We start from the raw sequence: 20,840 nt of genomic DNA, 5'->3' as shown, positions 1-20,840 counted from the left end.
GCTCCATCTTTCAGAACAGGGAATTGATAACTCTAGCTTGCCAGGTAGGATCAAGACATTGGCTGAACTACAATAGATAGCCTCAGTGTGTGTCAACAACCTATTCTGTACACCATTAGCTCCTATTATAAAAATAGCATTTCATTATGGGAAATATAAAATGCTACGTTTTATGAAACCACAGAGACTATAGACCTATTTTCTCATTCTGCGTTTGCCTTTCCCACTAAAGCAAAGTTTCCATGAGGACAGAGACTCATCTCAGTCACTGCTGTTACCTTCAGCACCAAGAACAGTGTCTGGCGTACAGCAGGGCCTGAGCAAGTATTTGAGAATGGGATACAAACTAACCTGGATGATAATAATGATGACAATGACCATTGCCACTTTGTATGCCAAGCACTGTCTCAAGTTCTTAACACACACTGGTATACCAAACCCTCTTACCAAGTCTAGTTTACAGATAAATGATTGAAAGTCGAGAGAGAGAGAGAGAGAGAGAGAGAGAGAGAGGTGGAAGCCACTTGTCTAAGGCTTCAGCTGATAAAGTCAGGGTTTGAACTCATACATTCTAGATCAAAAGTCCCCACTAATAACCATGAGGCTAAATTTCTGCAGTACTTCCTACCTTCAAAAGAATGAGTAATGCAAAATGGGAAAGGGCACGTGGGTTTTGAATTAGACACAGAGGAGGCTTTGAATTCTAAGTCTAACATTTCTTAGCCTTGTGACCTTATACAACTTACTTGAGCTACATGGTACTCTCTCTTCGAAGTGGGGAAAAAATACCTGCTTCCCAGAGTTGCTATGAGATTGAAGAGGAAACCCAAGTAGAGTTCTTTTTTTTTTCAAATCCTGACACACACACTACAAAGGGTCGCTATTATTGTGATTTATCACTGTGAGCTGCGTGGTGCAGATAACAGGTGAGATGAAGGAGTTTAGAAGAAAAAAAAGAATGACAGAGGAATTATAGGTGAGTCACAGCAGCCAGGGGAAGTTTCTTGTAAACAGACACTCTCCAAAGTTACAGAACTGTGTTGGGTGAGCAATAGAGTGTCACAACCAAGCATCAGGATAAGGGTCTCTGAGTCCAAATAGGTAAGTCAGCAATTGCCTCTGAGGTGTGGAAGAACAAGGATGGAAGGTCACTGACAACATTAGCAGAGGTCCTCTCACTGTGAGTGATGGAAGACTTCCCAGGTGAGATGGAAACCGTTGAAACAAGGTGAGAGAGGAGAAGGATGCTAGAGACCTCAAGATCTGTCTGCATAGAAAGGAAACAGCGGCATGCACTTTCACAGTGGAGTATAAGCAGAAGGCAGAGAGAGAAAGAGGGAGAGGGAGAGGAAGAGGGAGAGGGAGAGGGAGAGGGAGAGGGAGAGAGAGAGAGAGAGAGAGAGAGAGAGAGAGAGAGAGAGAGAGAGAGAACGAGAGAGAAAGCTGCATTATGGGAACTCCTGGGCCTTGAGAAGGCAGAAGGACATGCTCCTGAGCCACACAACATGGAGTAACTATCACAGAGACTGTCCCTATTGTGTGCAGATAGCAAATAAATGGTTTCTCCACAATAAATAAACAAAACAGCACTCAGAAAGAGGGAAGAACCTATTAGTAGTAGTACTAATAATATTGGTATTAGTATTTTGTGTCAGGCTCACAGAGGAGTCTTCTTTGAGTCTCTATCCTTGTCTCGAAGAGATCAGAGGCATTTCCAGCACTGGCATATCACCACCTCACTAGGCTGGTCCCCTTTTGTACTCCAAAGTCATTTTCAATTCATTTCTGCTCGGCAAATGTTACTTACTCTCCCTTCCCCAGCACAGTACCCTGAACGACTTGGTAAATATTTGCTGAATTGGGCTGGATTTATCCAGTAACTATGGTATAAGGAGCAATGTGCCAATAGACAAGGCTAAGACCCAAAAGCAAAGGGGACAAAAGAGATGGATATTGTAACACTGTTGCCTCAATAATCTTGAAATGCAAATGAGTTGTGTACATGGTGGTAGTACACATACCACAGGACACCACAGGGTGCTGCATTCTCTCAGCAGTGGCCTTTGCAGGTGAACAGGGTCGAATCCCACCTCTTTAGTGCCACTACCAGACACACAGCTCCTTGCAGACAGGACAGTGCACCCTTTGCTATTAGTTCTTCAGAGACCACCCAATAGTAACTCTTCATAAGTTCCTAACAAATGGATTTATTTAACTTCCACAGCCTGAGAGATACAAATGGATTTGCAAATATGTAAACCGAGGCCCCAAAGTAATATGATTTGTGGCCATAAGACTAGTGAGTGACACAGTAAAACTAGTGACGTAGCTATGATTATGAATATTATTATTTTAAACTCTAAGAAAGCCCACCCCTGGCTTGCTGTTCTTTAAGTGTCTCCAACAAAGGATAGTTCCCCCCCCCCCACTATGAGGAAAACGTTCCTTCTGACTGGATAGAAGTTGAATCCTACAATTTGGGTTCTCAAGCTCTTATTGACTATTTTTTATTGTCGCTTTTGGGAACTCAAAAACACTGACTTTGAGACAGATGACTATGCCCACGTTGCAGATAAGGGCATCTCTGCAGGGTGGTACAGTCACAAAATCTGCAGTGATTCTTTGGCTTAAAGGCTCTGTAATTCTCTCTTCCCAGATTCCTAGGCCAGAATTAACCCAACAAATATTTTTTTGATTGTCTGTTATATGCCAGGTACTTTGTTCTCAGCACTTCTAAAATAGAACACATGGTATGAGACACTATACCCATACTATCTCCTGTTACGATGACATCAGAAGTTCAATGCAGCTGACAAACCCTTAAGAGCAGAGACACACTGAGCTAGCTATCTTTGCAGAGTTCACACACAGTAGGCATTTCAGTACATTTTCATGGAACAACAGCTTACTGGTTTGCCAATATTGGTTTCCGGTCTATAGAGTGCATAAAATTATAGTTTAATGGATCTTATTAAGACACAAAGTTGCATTAATTACATATCATATACAAAGAAATTTAAACTCAGAAAAGCTATGTGATTTGGGCTAAACAGAATCCTGTAAGTTAACAAACGATCTAAGACAAGTCTTAGGTTCTTTGAGAAAAAAGAGACACCAAAAATCACATTATGACAACTCTATGAACACTTATTGAGTGCCTACTACATACCAGGATTGAAATAAGAGAGCATTTGGCATGATTTTTGATCTCCAAGCTGAAAAGATAACAACAGATACCTAACTCAGAAAAGTGAATTAACCTGGTGCAGAACTTGAAAGAGGTTAAGTGGCTACATTTTTTCATGTAGCAAGGAATAAGTTTGCTTCCCACCCACTGCCATCCTCTCTTTGGTCATTTCTGCCACTAGACAACCATTACCTCTTGGTGCAAATAGCATAAGCTCCTTTAAATGGCTCCTTTCTTTACAATACAAAATAGCTTTAATATTCTTCTGTTGCTTCCCAGATCTGAGGATTACAGGGCCCTGTAACCCCAGGGTCAGGAAGCATCTTTAGGGAGTCTTGACTTCTGAAATATGGTAGCTAAATAAAGACATCTTGGCCCTGCAAAAATGATCAGGATGCAGCAGATTCTAATCTAAGTCATCAAAACAAAGTTAAAACCACATTACACTGCTCACATCTTCCTAACTGGTAGCTTCTCCCTGTCAAGCTTTTTCTTTACCCATCTTTAGTTGCATTCACTCAAGTGCCTCTTACTCAAGCAAACCTGGGAAGTTCCTTCCTCCACAATTTTATGCATACTATTCTGTCCACAGGGAACCTCTCTCTTCTGAGATGTCTGTCTATCTGCCTTTCCTGGAATGCAGTTCAAAAAGTCCCATCTCCTTTCCCCTTCAAAGAACCGATGCTTCCTTCTTGGGTTCAGTGGAACTCCTCTATGCAGACATGGTCTACTCTCAGCCTCTCACCGTTTGCACACTATATTAGGGTGTAGATTAGGTGATGAAACATTCTAAGAGGATCTACAACATGGTCTTAAATGTAGTAAATATGCAATGTATGTTTACTGAGTCTACAATTAAAATTTCAGACTAGAATAGGCTACCTTTCTTTGTTTCCCCCAAGAAATGTAATTTTTGGAGATACAGACATGTTCCCAGACACTTAGGAGTGATGAATTTTGATGTTGTTTAACTTATAAACTGAGACAGTGTCTAAGCTTTATTTTCTATAAAAAGGGCTAACAGTATCTGCCTTTATTACATATAAAGGAACAAAATGGACAGCATAGGACAAAAATAATACAGCACCAAGTGAATATGAGTGGTGATCTCCAATGGACACAAGCATGCTCTACAGAACCACACAGGAAGCAGCTGGAGTTCTAGAATGCAAACTTCCTTCTCTGTCCTTGGAATGCTGGCGCAACTTGGTCTCTGGGCAAGCACTAAGACGACAAGCTTGTGTTTTCAAAATTCATTAAGAGGAGACGTGTTTAAAAGTTCCTTCTGCAGAGTCTGGTTGTATATACCTGTAATCCTAGCCTTGGGAGAGCCTGAGACAGGAGGATTATGAGCTTGGGTCAGCCTGGGTTAGTTACATGGAGACCCTATCCTGTCTCACTGTAAAACAAAACAACAACAATCACCAGGCAGAAACTTTTACTATTGCACTTCTGAGTTCAAACGTTCTTCTTATAGGAAGTCTTAAAACAGAAATAAAATAAAATACAAGAACTAATTTCTTATATACATTGATGAACTTTCCATTTTTAAACATCACAAATATCTATCTAGCATGGATCTACAATTATCTTCCTACTCCCTACTCTACCCATTCGCTTACTCAAGATATCAATCCAATCTTCTCTTTCTGGTCCTTCATGTACAGGTGACATTTTTCAGGGCTAAAATACGGAGAAATTTTTTTCTATGTCACCATTTTCTAAAACCAAGCTCCACACTCTTAAGCGCTGGAGATTGAACCCATGGCTTCACACAAGAAAGGCAAGGACTCCATCACTGAATTACAAATCCAGCTTCCACCTTTAACATCTGTGTTTATGCCCATCCAACCACACCATAAAAATGGCCAAATCTGCCCAGAGTGCCTGCATAGCACACACAAGACGTAGAGACACACACCTGCTACTCTTATAAGAAATTCTTGGCAAGGATTTGAAATTGATTCATATGGAAAGAGAAAAGTTTTACTGTCTTTTACAGAGTCATATCTCTTTAAAAAGAAAAGCACAGGGCTTGCAAGACTGGGGAGAGTAGGCAGACTGATCTCGAAGTCCTTGCCTTGTTTTAAAGATCAAATTGAAAAAACTACTTCCTGTCCACCCTGAAGTGGAACTGATAATCTGTGACATTAAAAAAGTGTTTTAAGGATTGTGTTTGTAGTTTAAGCCTTGAGCTACTTCAGTAACTACTTGTATTTTTTCTTTCATCCTCACTGGCAAAAGCAATGGGTGCCAATTTAGGACAATGTATGGATTTATTTATTGTTCTTATTTAAGCTACCCATTCAGAACATGGGGTAAAGGTACAAACATGAGATCTGGCTCAACATCTACCCATCCTGACATTCTTAATTACCCTTGGGATGTGTTGTCAATGACCACCATGCCAAGGTATGTGATGATGCCCCTCACCCCGTGCTTCTCGCTCTTTCTCTTCTTGTCTCTTCAAATAGGAGGGTAATAACCAGAAGTCCACTACTCTTTTCCCATCTCACACACTTCTTCAGCCGATCCGATCACTTCTAGAGCCGCTGGTACTGCCAAAACCATCCATCATCCTGTCTCTCTAAACAGAAGGAGAAAACTGAAGGCAAAGTTAGAAAAATCGCAGGAACTCATTTAGCTTCAGCGTCTCCTTTGAAAAACAGAACTGGAAAATCCAGCCTTTTGGGAACACAAGGTGGATGGAGAAGAAAGGCAGATGTGGAGACAGTGAAAAATAGCTCCCAAGCGAAGTTTTGTTTCTGGGTAAAAGTGAAATGAAGCATTAATTAAGCTGAACCCATTCTTATTTTATTTCTAGTTCTCCCCTCCAGATTCTACCAGGCTCTATCATGAAATTAAAAACAGTGCAGCACTGACTAAAATTAATCACACACTCAGATTTTATTCTCTTTTGATGACTAAGTCCCATATTAATTCTAATTTCAAAGGACGTGTCCTTCAAAATTTGGAGGCCATACAAAATGTAGTAAAGCCACCCAGTTCCCGGGAAGGACTGAGGGTCTGTGTGAGAATCCTAGGGTATGCTAACTCCTCTGAGCACTGTGAGGAGATGGCAGTTCGGAGGGTGTCATGCAGCACAGTTTCCCAGGACACTGACGTGGGCTGACGGACATCTTTTCCCTGGAGGAGGCCTTTTGCCAAGAGACAGAAGACTGGACAGACGAATGGAAACTCATCCTTTAAGCCCCGTCATGTTCAGGCCCCATATGTGGCAGGTTCTGTTCATTTGATTCTTCCTGCAGCTCTGGGAACCAGACATTCATTATTTTCCTATTCTAAAGATGAGAAAATTAAACTCAAAAAGTTGAACTATATTCTCCAAAATCACCCAGCTGGAAAAGTGAGGACTCTAAAACTAAAAACAAAACAAGACAAAACAAAACAAAAAAACTTTATTTTTATGCATGTGGTGTGTTCTGTATGTCTGCATTCACCATGTATGCACAGTGCTCTCAGAGGCCAGGAGAGTTGGGTCCTCTGGAACTGGAGTTAGGGTGGCTATGAGCGGCCACATGGGTGCAGCGAACTGAACCCAGGTCCTCTACAAGAGCAGCAGGTGCTCTAAACCACTGAGCCATCTTCTTAGCTCCTAGAAAACTTTCGTATTTCTTTCAAGAGTAAAACAGTGGCTGGAGCGATGGGTCATGTATAAGCACTTGGGAAGCAAGCATGCGGACCAGAGATGGATCCCAAGAACCCATGTCAAAAAACCATGCAGGCATGGCAGCCATATTTAATCCCAGCACTCAGAAGGTAGAGATGGGTTCCCTAGGTCAAGCCAGGTAGCTAAACTAGCCAGAACTGACAAGCTCCAAGTTTGGCAAGGGATGCTACCTTAGTAAGTATATAGTAAGTATAGTAGGAATTGATCATGGAAGACACTTGATAACAACTGATATCAATTTCCAACTTTTACACCGATGTGGACACATGTGTAGCCAACACATAAGTAAATACACAAATTTCTCTCTCCCTCTTTGCACCACACACACACACACACACACACACACACACACACACACGAATGAGGACAGGAAGAAATTAAGGAAAGTAAATATTCCCAGAGGTTTGCCAGCACATGTGCACTATGAAAGGGCCCCTCATTCAGAGGCACTTAGGGCTCCACAACCTCTGAGCTGACTTTACCAACAAAAGCATGCTTACTGTGGTTTCTGTAGGAATGAAACTATTTTTCCTCTATTTGGACAGGCCAATATTTATGTTTTTAGCCTCAACTGCACACTGGCCCTCAGGGTCCTAATCACAATAACCAGGTTGATTTCAAGAGTAGAACCTCTTCCATTATAGAGGCAATTAAAATACAATCAAACTAGAAAGTTATCCTCCCCCAAAGCCACCTAAAACAGAGCAACTCCAAAATAAAAGCAATTTACATATTTTAGTTCAAATTAAAAAGTAAAAGCTAAGGATTGCCTTTTAATATCCTGAATAATAAATGTACATTTATGTAAAGCTTCCTTTGGGGAACAGTTACTATGAGGACAACTCTCCCAATATTATTTGTAAGTATCACTTTTGTTTTGGTGTTACAGTAAGAATCTGGACTTAGGGGAATTGGACTTTCTGTACCCAATGCAGAGATAATTAATGTGAAAGACACGTACCATATCCAAATTTTAGCTGTGTGGTTGGCTACGTTACAAACAGGAACATGAGAAAGAATGAGTCAAACCCAGTCCAAATCACAAATTTGCAGGGATATAGTCAGTTTACTCCATTTGAAGTGAGCAGTTTCCTAATGAAAGTTTCATTAGCAAAGACTGCAGGTTCGCGGCCTTTCCACTTTTGAACAGCCCAGAGCCTAAGTTTACTGTTAGAGACGTATTTACTACTGTGGCATTTTCCAAGGGGGCACTCAAAATAAAAAAAAATTAAATAGACAGCTCAGTTGTCTCTTTTTAAAGTTTTTTTTTAATTTAAAGGGTTTAAATTCATAGCTTAGGAAAACACAAAATGCTTGAGAAGTCATTATTGGCACAGCCATAGCATACTAGGGGGTCACAGCTGTTTGAGAGAGAGGGTAGGAGAGAGAGAGAGAGAAAGAGGGAGGGAGGAGGGAGGGAGGAGGGAGGGAGGAGGGTGGGAAGAGGGAGGGAGAGAGAGAAAGAGACAGACAGAGAAAGAGAGACAGACTCTACACTGCCGAGATGTGTATTAAAAGATAATGCCATGCTTTCTCCTCTATTACAAAGTTCTAATTTGTGCAAAGCTATGCCAAGAGGGTCACAGTCTGCCCAGATGCAGCTAAAGAGGAAATGGTATTAAAGGAGGCATTTGTGCCAGGCATAGTGACACACAACTGTAGTCCCAGGCACTCCAAAGGCTGAGGTGGGAGGATCACTTGAATCAAGTATTTTAAGACCAGCTTGGACAACATACAGCAAGGACTTGTCTCAAAAAAAAGAATAAAAAACTCAATGTAAGGAGAGGAACTTGTCCTGCCTCAACTTGATGTGCTATGTCTTGTGCAGACCTATGGGAGGCCGGCTCCTTTCTGAGGAGGAGTGGATGGGGAAAGGGGTAGATTGGAAAGGTGAGGGAACAGGAGGAGAGAAGGGAGGAGAAACTGGTTGGTATGTAAAATAAATGAAAAATGTTGTTTAAATAAAAAAAAAAGCTAGCAAAAACAAGATTTCAAAAAAAAAAAAAGAAAGAATAAAAAAGAAATTTCTGTTAGCAGGAAGGTATTCGTATTTCTGTAATATTAACAGGTTCCAGGCAAGTCTCACAGGCATCTGGCTGAAAGACAAGTTCCTTCCAACTGTCCAAACTGCTTCTTCCTGAGCGCGAACATCTGGATACATGGAACATTACAGACAAAAACTGTCTCTAGAAGATCTTTAATTTCTGTCCTTTGGAGTCACTTAGAGATTTGTACAATGAAAACCACCGTCGTTCAACATGAACGTTCTGACTAAAGTGCTTACCCTTGGCACCAGTGTCAGTGGGTAATGGGAGCCTCAGGACCTCTCCCCAGTCACAGCAACCTACCCCCAATTGCTTTGATCATCACGGAGAGAAAAGGCATCCTTGAATTTCCAAGAAATGTATGTAGTAAGTCCTCAACAAACACCTCTTCATGGAACAAGGAGTGGCCATCAGTGGCAAAACAGATCCAAGGGACACTTGTGACAAGAGGGTTGAATGTAACTAGAAGGAGGATTCAGACCCTGCGGGCGCAAGATAGGATCCCCTACCCCACAGGGCAGAGACCTCCAACACGTGATGTTTTCTGATTTGTCAGCTTGGCTGAACTTCATTCTCTATCTCCTTCTATCCTGAAGAGAAACTATATTTCCTATAAAAAATTACTTTTTTTAGTATCTTAAAATGAATATTTGAAATTTTAAGCTCAAATGTTATTTTTCAAACCAAGAGTCCATCAGTAGTCATTTCAGGGGATCCTCAAGTCATTTAGTTTTTTTTTTTTTTTCATTAACAAAACCCCTAGCTTTGTATTTAACTTCTGGGGTTAAAAACAAGGATTTTCAACAATAGCATCAACAATAAAAATGTAAGCACACTTGCACTAAACAGCACTTCTTCAATATGTTTTCACCGATTTCTTAACTGGAATTTATTTAAGGATTCTTTGATTGCTTTCAGTATTTCTTGAGACTTGAGGAGACAATATTTACTGGGGTTGGGGGGGTAATCTCTGGTGTTAATGATAAGGACCTGGGTAAAACTAGTCCAAAGCAAAAATGGTGAAGGCAGAATCTCAGGGTTGGGGCAAGAAGGAGAGAACTGGGAGAGGTGCGAGAGAGAGCTATCAGCCTGAAAAAAGCACCAAAAGCATACTTTATTTCTTAATGAATGCTTAACCAACACAAATATTACCGACAGGCACAGTGGACATCCAAATCTAGCCGATTGGCTGATCGCATTCTTATTTTCCGTCTTTTGTAACAATTTCCTTTTCAAAGCGATTGGTTCCTAACACTGATGCTCCAAAGCTATTGTAGACATGCTGCCTTAATTCTTAGTGAAGTAAACAACACAATGTCTCATCTCTGGACCCCCAGCTAGAACCCAAAACTTGGATATAATTAGAGGTGTGACAAGCAAACAAGGAAGAAATAAAGCTGCAAAGTCAAGGTTCTGAGAGATTATGGGGCATCCTGTGCTGCAACAGTTCGAATTCGTCACTCATGGTCCCCTACACCAGAAACGTACAGCTCACAGGTTGCTGTCCTAGGTGCTGTGGCTCCATGTCCACCCCCACCCCACCTCTATGCTCCCCCCCCCATCCTTGTCCTTCAGACTTTCTCCTTTTCATTGCTAGATAGCTAATTCCAGACAATCACTGTAAACAAAACCTCCAGCCACCCACTTGCCCTTAGGCCATTTCCCCATTTTAACCCTTGGAAGCCATTGATTTACAAAAGTCCTCTAGTCCTAAAATAGACTTACTGAGGCTTTAAAACCCAAGGGTGACCCTAAAACACCCTACACTCACAAAACTTGAAAAGACCAAGCACAGGATGCCTGTTTACCTCCTCCTCATTATTATTACTAATATTACCAGTGCTAATATTACATTAAAATATCCCCGAAGAACAAAGGACCTCGTTTAAATTCAAACTCCATCCCCTGGTCCGTTGATTGAGAGGGCCCTCTGGCTAGCAGAGACAGTTCAGGATTTGCACATTTACAGCTCCTCAAGTGGTTGGTAAAGAAAGTGTCTGGCTTCTAATGGAAGTCTGCAGAATCTCAACATCTTTTTGATAAATATTTTAAAATTCACATTTTTTTCTATTAAGGGAACTCTTGGAATTAGAAAAAAATGAATTCCTTAGGAAAAGTAGACTACTTCAGTTTTCTTTCCATTTAGAGATTCACGTAAACTTACAGGTATATGTTTACACACACTTGGTTAACACCAAATAAAGAAAAGCTAAGACAGATGCAGGAATTCACAAAAACACTTCGATACCACGCTTCTCATATCCATCAAATGCATGAAGGATTGGATAGTCAGCGACGGAACATTGACTTTACTTCTTTCCAAAGGAGAACTGACCAATTCTGCAAGCAGTGCGTCAACTGAAAGACAATAAGATAGAAGCTTGGGACTCTTCATGTCCCTTCGTACCCCCCAAACTCCCAATGACACGGAGAAAAATACTGCATTGCAGCATCTGCTGCACATACGTGTATGCCTAGCATCTGCTGCACATACGTGTTTGCCTAACATTCGCTGGCTATCTCACTGGAAAAAAAAAGTATATATTAAATGTCCATGTATGTAAGCAAAGTGACTGGTAGCTACAGGTTACTAGAATCAATGAAGAAATTTGTCAAGGCCAAAGTATTTCTGTCCGTATGTAATGACCTTTATCAAGACCGCCCGCCATTCCTTACTTGTGGTACATAACAGATAATTTGTTTCTTCTTCCATTTTTGTTTTTAATTAAAATAAGGTATTAAAGTACCAAGCACTAAATGAAGCAGAATGTCTCTTTATAGATGGGATAGTGTTCTGCCTAGGAAGAGAATTCAGCCGCAAAAAGGAGATAAGTACAGAGAGAAGAGACCAAAGCAAAGGATTTGTCCTGAGGAAACCCTTTCATTGTTCACAGAAACTCTAACTTGAGAAAAAGACCTCAGTTCATCCACAAATTCTTTTAGAGACAATGAACGAACACACACACACACACACACACACACACACACACACACACACACACACACGAGTACCATTCATGCAATGACTTTTAGATTTGAAATTTCAAACCCATTATTCCTAATAGACACTCCAAATTTAAAATATATGAAGTCTGTCTGTTGTCTCAAAAACTCTTAGCGAGGCTGAATTTGGAACTAAAATACATATACACTATCATTTTATTCCTCTTTCCTTACAAATAATTCTGCTAGTAGTACCTCAAAACAACCTGGTCTTGCTTTCATAACAAAATGCTCATATTAAAAGAAAGGTCTATAGGAGAATTAAAAAAGTTTTAAAGCTTTGTGTAAACCATCAGACATAAGTAAGCCCATCTTAATCTTTGCAAGAAGATGTCTTGAAAAAATGGTGGTTAGGAATGAATGGGACTAAGACCCAAATAAACGCTTAAGTTTTTCACATACGATATTAAGGCAAAGTATCAATGATTCTCATGTAAATTTTTGCTACTCCCCTACTTCTGCTCATCTTACCCCTTCAAAAAATTAAATATCAACTGATTTAATCAATACATGCCTATGAAATGCAGAGACAACTGGATCAGTAAAACTGTGATGTAGCCCATGCACATCATTTTGCAGCAATATTTCCAGCCGTATTCTCACTTCTTAGTAAATTCACATGCAGTCTTGTGCTTCCGTCACAGAACACCTCCACATGTAGGTAGTGGGTATTAATATTTTTAAGACAAAGAAGCAAGAAAGGTCAGCGGCAGAGCTAGAGCATGTGTCTGAAGATTTCTCATAACCAAAGACAAAGTGACAGTTTTCATAGAAACAATTTTACCCAACTAACACCTGCCAGAAAATTCTCAGAAAATAAAAATAAAACTTTATTAGTGATAATAAAAAGTATTCTATTTTAATAGATGATAGATGTTTGTGCACTCAAGGTAGGAAAACAAGGTCCGAGCATGGGACAAAAAAATATATATATATTTTTTACCTTGAGAGTAAAACCAAAATAATAACTCCCTCCAGTCAGAAAACAAAACAAAAAGGAACATTCTCACAGAAAAATTATGGTGGGGGCTGGTGGTGGAGATTTGCAAAGGAGAGACAATTAAGAGGATTTTTAATAAAGGCAATTATATTTTCTACCCTTGCAATACATTTAATTTTTATTTTTTTTATTTTGAGGCTTCAGATTAGTTACTGGATTATGTATCTCTATTGTCACAAGGAAGAAACCACAACTGATGACTATTTCAGTGTTTTTTTTTTTTTTTTTTTTGTGCTACTTCTATTCACTCGAGTACTATCGCTCTTAGTCCTTTTTGGTACCCACTATCACTGGGGAAAAGACACTACTTAGAAAAGCACTCAGAGAGGGACAAGGGAGAGATACCTGTCATCTAACATGCCTGGGTCTCACCAGACATCAGAGACACTTAAAAAAAGACCACCTCTCACTCCGTTTATACCAAGACCAGACTGAAGACCAAATGCATTGCAGAGGAAGGTATGGGTAGATTCTGAAGCGGAGGAAGGCAAAGGGCCCTTTAGTGGCCGTGTTCTAAAGACATTTCTACAATAAACTCCTTGAAACTACAGTACCAGCATCTAACGTAGTAAAAATGCCAGTATCATCAGGACACAAACATCATTGCTTAGCATAAATCTAATCTACTTATATCTTTTCTATGAACGTTTGCTAGAAACATCAGAGGAATTATTTGCAGAACCTATCAACTGTGGGTTCACTATTATGCTCTCGTCAACTTCATTCAATATAATTTACATTTTTTTTCAAATGGTCTTACAAGATTCCTTGCAATTTTTTGCACGTACAATTTCACAGCAGGGAAAGGGGGAAGAGGAGAGAGGGAGAGAGAGAGAGAGAGAGAGAGAGAGAGAGAGAGAGAGAGAGAGAGAGAGAGAGAGAGAGAGAGAGAGGGAGAGGGAGAGATGGACCCTATTTTCCCTTCCCCCTCCTCTCTCTCTTTTTTTAAACAAACAAACAAAAAGAAAAAGAGGAGAGAGGGAACAGATGCTTAAAAATAGATTTCGAAAAATCACTGTAAACCAGACTTAGAAATGTAATTAACACCTATTTATGAAGAATAATTAAAGTTGGGCTGGTCACAAAGAACAGCAAAGATAATCGAGGTCCTGTCCCCCCTCCTCCTTTTTTACACTGTTTGCAGTGTGTTCTCATGATAGCCACCTGCTCCCTGCTCGGCTTCTCCTCTGTTCGTTTCCCCGGCAACCTTTCATTGGGTTTTCCTCCCAGCTATCGCTTTCAGTTGGGCTGCTCGGTCTAATCTTATTTGTTTTACACCCATCAAAACAAGCAGCCAGACAAAGGCAATCCTCTAAGAATGGGAAAAAGACCACAGCTTTGTTAGAACATCTATGCAGAGTGAAAAGTCCTCCTCAGGCTTTTCTAGTTAAAAATAAAATGAATTTATAGCTCTCCCCACTACCCAGCCCCAAATCCCCTGAAAGCTATTGCTAGTGAAAATTCAAAGTCAAAGTGGGCACTCGTGGCATCTATTCGTGCCATTTTGTGTCATATCTTTAGGGTCAACGCCAGGAGACAGGAACAGCACTCAAGGAGTTTCCCTGTTTCTTTTTCCAGAAAAAGACGATGCTAAAAATAGATTTACTACTTCGGCAGAAAGGTTTTCCACTTCCCCATCCACATCTCAAAGTCCTGCTTCACAATTGCAATCTGCTGGTACTGAATCTCACCTCCTCCACCCCTCACTCCCAGCCTTCCCCATCACTCCTAGCACGAGACTGAAGAAGAAATGTGCCTTTAACTTTAGCAGTCGTGTAATTCGGCTGAAGGCTCACAGAGGTGGTGGACAACGCCAGCCAACGGTGACAGTGACATTGTGATTGTCAAAAAAAAAGGCACCAACCTTGCTTGCCTAAAATATGTTTGATGGAAAAGGCAGTACGTGCCTTGTATGCATGCAATGCCATTATACTTGGAGGCAGATTGTGGATTTCAGAAAAAGAAATACTAATACACACACGCACACACTCACACAGACACACGATCAGAACAGTGATTTACGATGCAGTCCACCATCCTTACACACACACACACACACACACACACACACACACACACACACACACACGGCTGGAGCCTCCAAGCTGCCTTCTCTTTCCACTTACCATCTTCAAGCCATCCCACTCCATCTGTGATCAGAAGAAGATGGACCCTCACACAGTGTGTCAAAAGCGGAAAGGAGCGTTATGTAAAAGCTGACATTCCCTTCTTACAGAGCTGCTGCCCAGAGAAGGAAGCAACAACTCAACACGCCAGGCACCGCTACACATACAAGCCGCCTCCTCTTTTTATGAGGTCATGACAGGAAACTCTTTGAAATACAAGATGCAGCGTTTACTGAAGCCCAAATAAATCACCCTCTTTGCCGTTTTGACTGCGCAGTCCCTGAAACGCAACTGCCCATCTCAACGTTCGGCATCCAGGGGCTGCCTCTCGAGGTTTACATTTCCAGCACAGAAATGGAGAGGTTGCTAACCCTGCAGCATACACCCTAAGCCCCACAAAACCCAGGCATGTAGACAAACCTCTTCTCTCTTACAAAAAGAAAGCCCCTGCCACCCCCTCATGATGGGCTCAAGTAATAGAATCTCTTTCAACAAACCAGCAATTATTTCAGCCCATCCCCACCCTCTGCTTTCCCGTGAAAGGGAAAACTGACAACGACCTGTTAAAAATGACAATCTCGCTCCCCACTGCTTTGCAATAAAAGGACCTACCCGCACGCTACACAAAAGATAGAGTAAATGTAGGAACCAGACAGCAGCAAAGAACTAAACTCTCGTGCAAGCCTAAGACTGGCCAAGGTATAGATGCTTGTCTTCCCTCTAGCAACACGAACAACAGATTATACATCTAGTCATACCTACCATAACCATTCTTATTGGCAAATATTGGGTCTTGCAGCGCTTCGACTCTTCTCTTAAAATTTGCAAAGGTTTCAGAATATATCTAAAAATGACACTATTGCTTTATATATATATATCTATTAAAGGTCCACAAAACACAGTGTGGATGATTGTAAAGTAAAGCAATTATTAGGAGGGGGTGGGGTGGGAAAGAAAGGGAAAAAAAAAAGGAAGAAAAGGCGCAGTGAGCTGAAACCCCTGATTCTAGGATGTAGATAAGAACAACTGAACAGAGCCTTGCTGAAATTGGCTCGAAGCTTCCCCTTTTTACATCCATTTATGGGACCATCTGTCAGCTGAAGCCAGAATCTGATTGGCTGGGGAAACGAAGGGAGGCGTTGCAACATCAGGTGCTATTTAAATTAGCTACTGCCAGATTGACGATGTTAATGATTTGGTGACCTCTACAACAACAGAGACCAGATTTCTGAACTGCTTCTTGTGTCTGGTAATTAAAGCCCGGTTGAAGCAACAACAGGCATACTTGTATTTTTTACCTTTTACCTCCTTCCAGCTCGAAAAGTACTGTTACAACTGCAGGTCACTGGAGGACTGCAAACCTTCCCAGTGGGAGTGTCCTTCCTTCCCGGTCCTGGCGGGGAACACGGGAGCCCATCCCTCTGATAGAGGGCTTGTTCGGTGGGGAATATTTTCAACCACCTTATCTTTCTTGACAGTTGCTTTCTAGCGAAATGCATATTTAATGATCTGCCTCAAGGCTTAAAGATACAACAAAAGCACTTTAATGTGCTAATACTTCCACATTTTAACTTTATTATTTCCCAGAATTGCTGGCTTTCTGTAAGCAGTACTTCTTTATGCAGCTAACATGACCAACATTTCAAAAGCATGCAAGTTTGGGATTAAACTTCTCAGTGAATTAGGTTCACATAAGTTTGTCTCAGAAAACTATTTAATAATAATAATAATAATAATAATAAAAGCTGGAGGGAGGAGGCAGCTGCCAGGCTCTCCCTTTCTGCCTTCTGTCTGAGCTTTCCAAAACAGAGAATGATGAATGATTTATTTAAATGAATTTACTTTTCAACTTGGATAGGGGCATGCTCTGAATTTTTAAAAATCGATGAAAACATATTCCCTTTTGCTTTTTCTACTGAGGTGAGGGCAAAACATGGCTCTGGAATAAAATGGCCTCATTTTATTACCTGTACAGACCGTTCATCTTGTTCTACTTAACAAAAGACTTTGTCTTTTTCCTCCCTACCTCCCCCGCCCCCTGGCCTCTAAAAAGATGTACAAAGAGACATTTAGCAAGTGTGTAGTGATGTATACAGTCTGCCTGCTTATGTGACACAGGTTCTAAATGCTGGACCACCATGCTTCAGGAGTTTTGGCCTGGGTTTATAAGTGGGTTACCTGAGACCTTTATGTCTCACATCTATGAAGAAGGCTGACACCCCTAAGTCACAGTTTAATTAACTTGTTTATCAATAAATGTACAGAGGTCACAAATATTTAACACAGGTTTTAATCTTTGCCAGAAGCTGACAGTGAGCTGGACTAGGGGCAGTGGAGCGATGGGTCTAATATGGTGTAGTTCTGGGCTTCAGAGTCCAAGAGTAGTTTGTGAAAAACAACTAGAACCCCCCCCCCCCCACCTTTTAAAAAGGTGGAAACAATTATCTTCAAAACATCGCTTCATGAACACATTCAACAAGCATACGTATACACACTCTATTGAAAAACAGAAACACCACTAAACAGTGTGTCAGATACATTACATAAATCCTTTTGCTTAAATATAAATAAGCCCAGCTATTAGAAATGAAGGTCCACGATGAAGAGGGGTGGAAATGTGGCGCTCTGCTGGGCCCTTCTGGTAGAAGGACAGTGAATGAAGTCAACTTTAAAATGACTTCCTCGGCACCTGCGTGACGAACCCCATGAGTCAAACTGGTGCTGTAGTACTTGCTGCACTGCACTCGAAGGATGAAATCCCAGGTTCAATGCTCCAAACAGCTCGACATACATAGATGGGCTAGGTCTACATGTCCCACATCAGCAGCCAAAGCACTCTTGAGTGTAAGCACACCAGCACGAAAATATTGGGAAGACTATGTTGACACCACGCTATAGCCACACAAATAAAAACAGCTCTCTTGGAACAAAACATTCACTCGATATTTCTACACAGGTTATAAAAGGTAAAAATTTTAGCACCTCCTTTTTTCTCATCCAAACTAACTTTGGTACACTGACTGAGCCATAAATTAACATTAGGTAACTCCAAAACATTCCGGCCACCTTTCCAAAATAGTAACTGTCCATGATACCCATAAACAATTACCTGGTCTCGCTAGGCTAAAAAAAAAAAAATACCCATTAATTTTGTATATTGATTACTTCTGCAAAACCCTCCACTCTAAAGTCTTTCAAAGGAATCCTCAAACAAAATGCACAAATGTCCTCAGAGGCCTTTTCTCTAAAGATAAAGGCAGAATCCTATTGTTGGGAAAAGTCAACCTTATTATCGCATTTCCCATAGTAGCATTCATCTCTCAGTGTGAGGGGCTGACCGCTTCACAAGTGGTGTGGCATTTGTAAAGCAACAGATTCTCAATATATTATCTTAAGAACCAGGCAGGCGAGTCTCCCAGTCATGCATGATTCTTTTTTTCCTTTTCTGCTACAATCCACCACCACAGAAAGAAACTTGTCTCTCTCAAGCAGCTAAGGCAACCTAAAACGGTAGCCCAGCGCTGTGGGGCTGGCTGCGCCGAAGTGCCCCTCTTACCATAAATGAGCAGTTTCTTGACTCATTAAAAGAAGTAATCAGTAATCTCATATCAGTCAGCCCCTCGCCACCATGCACACATCCCAAAGGCTGCAGATAGCTCAGCATCAGTCGCCGGCAGCCAGCTTTCCCACACAGCGTCCAGATGGACTGTACCAGAAGCCAATTCAGCGTTAATAACTACCTACTCCGCGCAGTGGAGAAGCCTTACGTGGCACAATGGGCTAGGAAACAGAAAAAAAAGATAGACAACCAAATTCTCTAAAAGCACGGGAAACAAGGAACAGAAAAAGAAGCATGAATTATATTTCCTAGACTTCTACGAAAGGGGGCGGGGAGGATAAAAAAGAAAGGAAAAAGAAGAGAAAAGAACCCTTCATAAACATAGGGGGGAAAATGAAGAGGAGGGGGGATAAAAACAGATGCTGCCCAGAAAAAAGTGACAAAATATTACCTCATTATTTAACAAAGCAGCATTAAGCGTCCTGCTGATTTCAAACATCTTGCCACAGATTTTGTTTTAAGAGAAACAGATAGAATCCTTTGCAAAGCACTCCGTCTGCAAAGGGTTCTTCAATTTTCTTGCGCACCACGGAACAGTCAATATATTATTTCCCCAGAGTTCGCACATTAAAACCTCTAGTCAGTGAGCTGAATTTTCCCCTTATCTCTCCCACTGTAGCCTCCTGTAATATGCACTGCTCTCTTTGCAAGAGCAGCCTGCCCCAAACATGGCTGGTGTTTAAACTACTCTTTAAAGTAACAGTTCACTATATAACCACCAGGTGGGTAGAGTGCACAGATTGAAACAAACCGTCTTAAAAGACTGTGCGTGCGTGTGCGTGTGCGTGTGCGTGTGTGTGTGTGTGTTTGCGTGCATGCTTTCTCCTCGGAATTGCTTTTAGTTATAGGATGTGACATGAGAAATAGCAATATCCTAACAGGCAAGATTGTCTCTACTGTATTATGTCTAAGTAAATAAAAATTTTCCTCTTGATTTAAAGCAAGGGAACAAAACCGAACAGAACAAAATACTGCCTCACAGTTTTAGTAAGAGGCAGAAACAAGACTTGTTTCATTCTGCCAGTGATAAAGGAGGAAAACACAATCCACCCCAAGAAAAGGAGAACTTAAAAAACTCCATGAAAATGATTTCTTTTTACAACAAGAGAAATATTCACACAGGATGAGCATTGGATTCAGATGCATGTATGTTATGCAGATAAACACACAAATTGGAGACAAGAGCTAAAGGTGTAACTTTCCTTCTGAGTTTATTGGACATGGTCTCTATTGATATAAACAGCCAAAAGCTTAAAAGTAAAGGCACCAAAAACACAAAAGGCAAAACCAAAACTTAACCATGTCTTTTTTTTTTTTTTTTAATGTGATCATATGACCAGTTATAAACAACCACAGGCTCAAACCAGACACTTGTCTCTCCTCAGAGCTGTTCTTTCCCCTTAAGATCTGCATTAAAGAGGAACATTTTTACTGGACATGATTTTGGAGGTGTACCTAACTTGGCATCTTCTTTGTACCACTCTATTCAATTAACCTGATCTTCTGCCAAGAATAAAGAGAATGCCCTAGGTTGAAATCTCCAAGTGAGGGGTGTAGTGAAGAGATGCAGAGTCACATCATTACACGGCAACATCTTAAGAAAGGTTTTACATTTTTACTAGTAACAAAGCATGCACATGCTGCTTTACTCTCCCATGCATCTAATGCAGAAACCAACACACACACACACACACACACACACACACACACACACACACGCAAGCACACACACATGCACGTATACCTGGCATTTTTGTTTTTCTTGGCTGGACGATATTAAAGCTCTGAACTTCCACATCTCTGGAGACACAGATGCCAATTCTAGTATTTTTCCAGTCTGTCCAGCCAGCATTTAGCTGCACAAGATAGTGACTGTCTCTTTTATCTTTAAGTCAAGTCTGCATCATTTAATAGCATTTAACCTCCTTGCATATATTAAGTTTCAAGTGACAATTTTTAACTGGGGAGTGAGAAGGAGGAGTTGCTCTCATCAAATTCTGGTTGTATGAAATAAGCTAATTTGTACACTCACCATATGTCTTAAACACTAATTAAAAAATGTCACTTTCTTCAAACATTAAAATGTAATCAGTCTAGTAAATAAAATATTCTCAAGTTTTCTTGCCTTGGTGATAATTTAAAGAGTGTTTATCTCAAGGTAACCTTTTT

At 40.8% G+C, this 20,840-nt stretch overlaps 1 protein-coding gene across 1 annotated transcript in view; it reads right to left on the bottom strand.

Moving 5' to 3' along the window:
• Elavl4 (ELAV like RNA binding protein 4) overlaps positions 1 to 18,716 on the bottom strand; it is an 83,548-nt gene extending 64,832 nt beyond the window's left edge. Inside the window, exon 1 of the mRNA XM_038333699.1 lies at positions 18,609 to 18,716. Within this exon, the coding sequence (XP_038189627.1) occupies positions 18,609 to 18,716 (108 nt within the window). The remainder of the gene's footprint in view (positions 1 to 18,608) is intronic.
• Between the last annotated feature and the right edge of the window lie 2,124 nt (positions 18,717 to 20,840).

The sequence above is a fragment of the Arvicola amphibius genome, chromosome 6, assembly GCF_903992535.2.
Source record: "Arvicola amphibius chromosome 6, mArvAmp1.2, whole genome shotgun sequence".
Taxonomy (NCBI): Eukaryota; Metazoa; Chordata; class Mammalia; order Rodentia; family Cricetidae; genus Arvicola; species Arvicola amphibius.
This window is presented reverse-complemented; position numbering and strand designations above follow the sequence as displayed.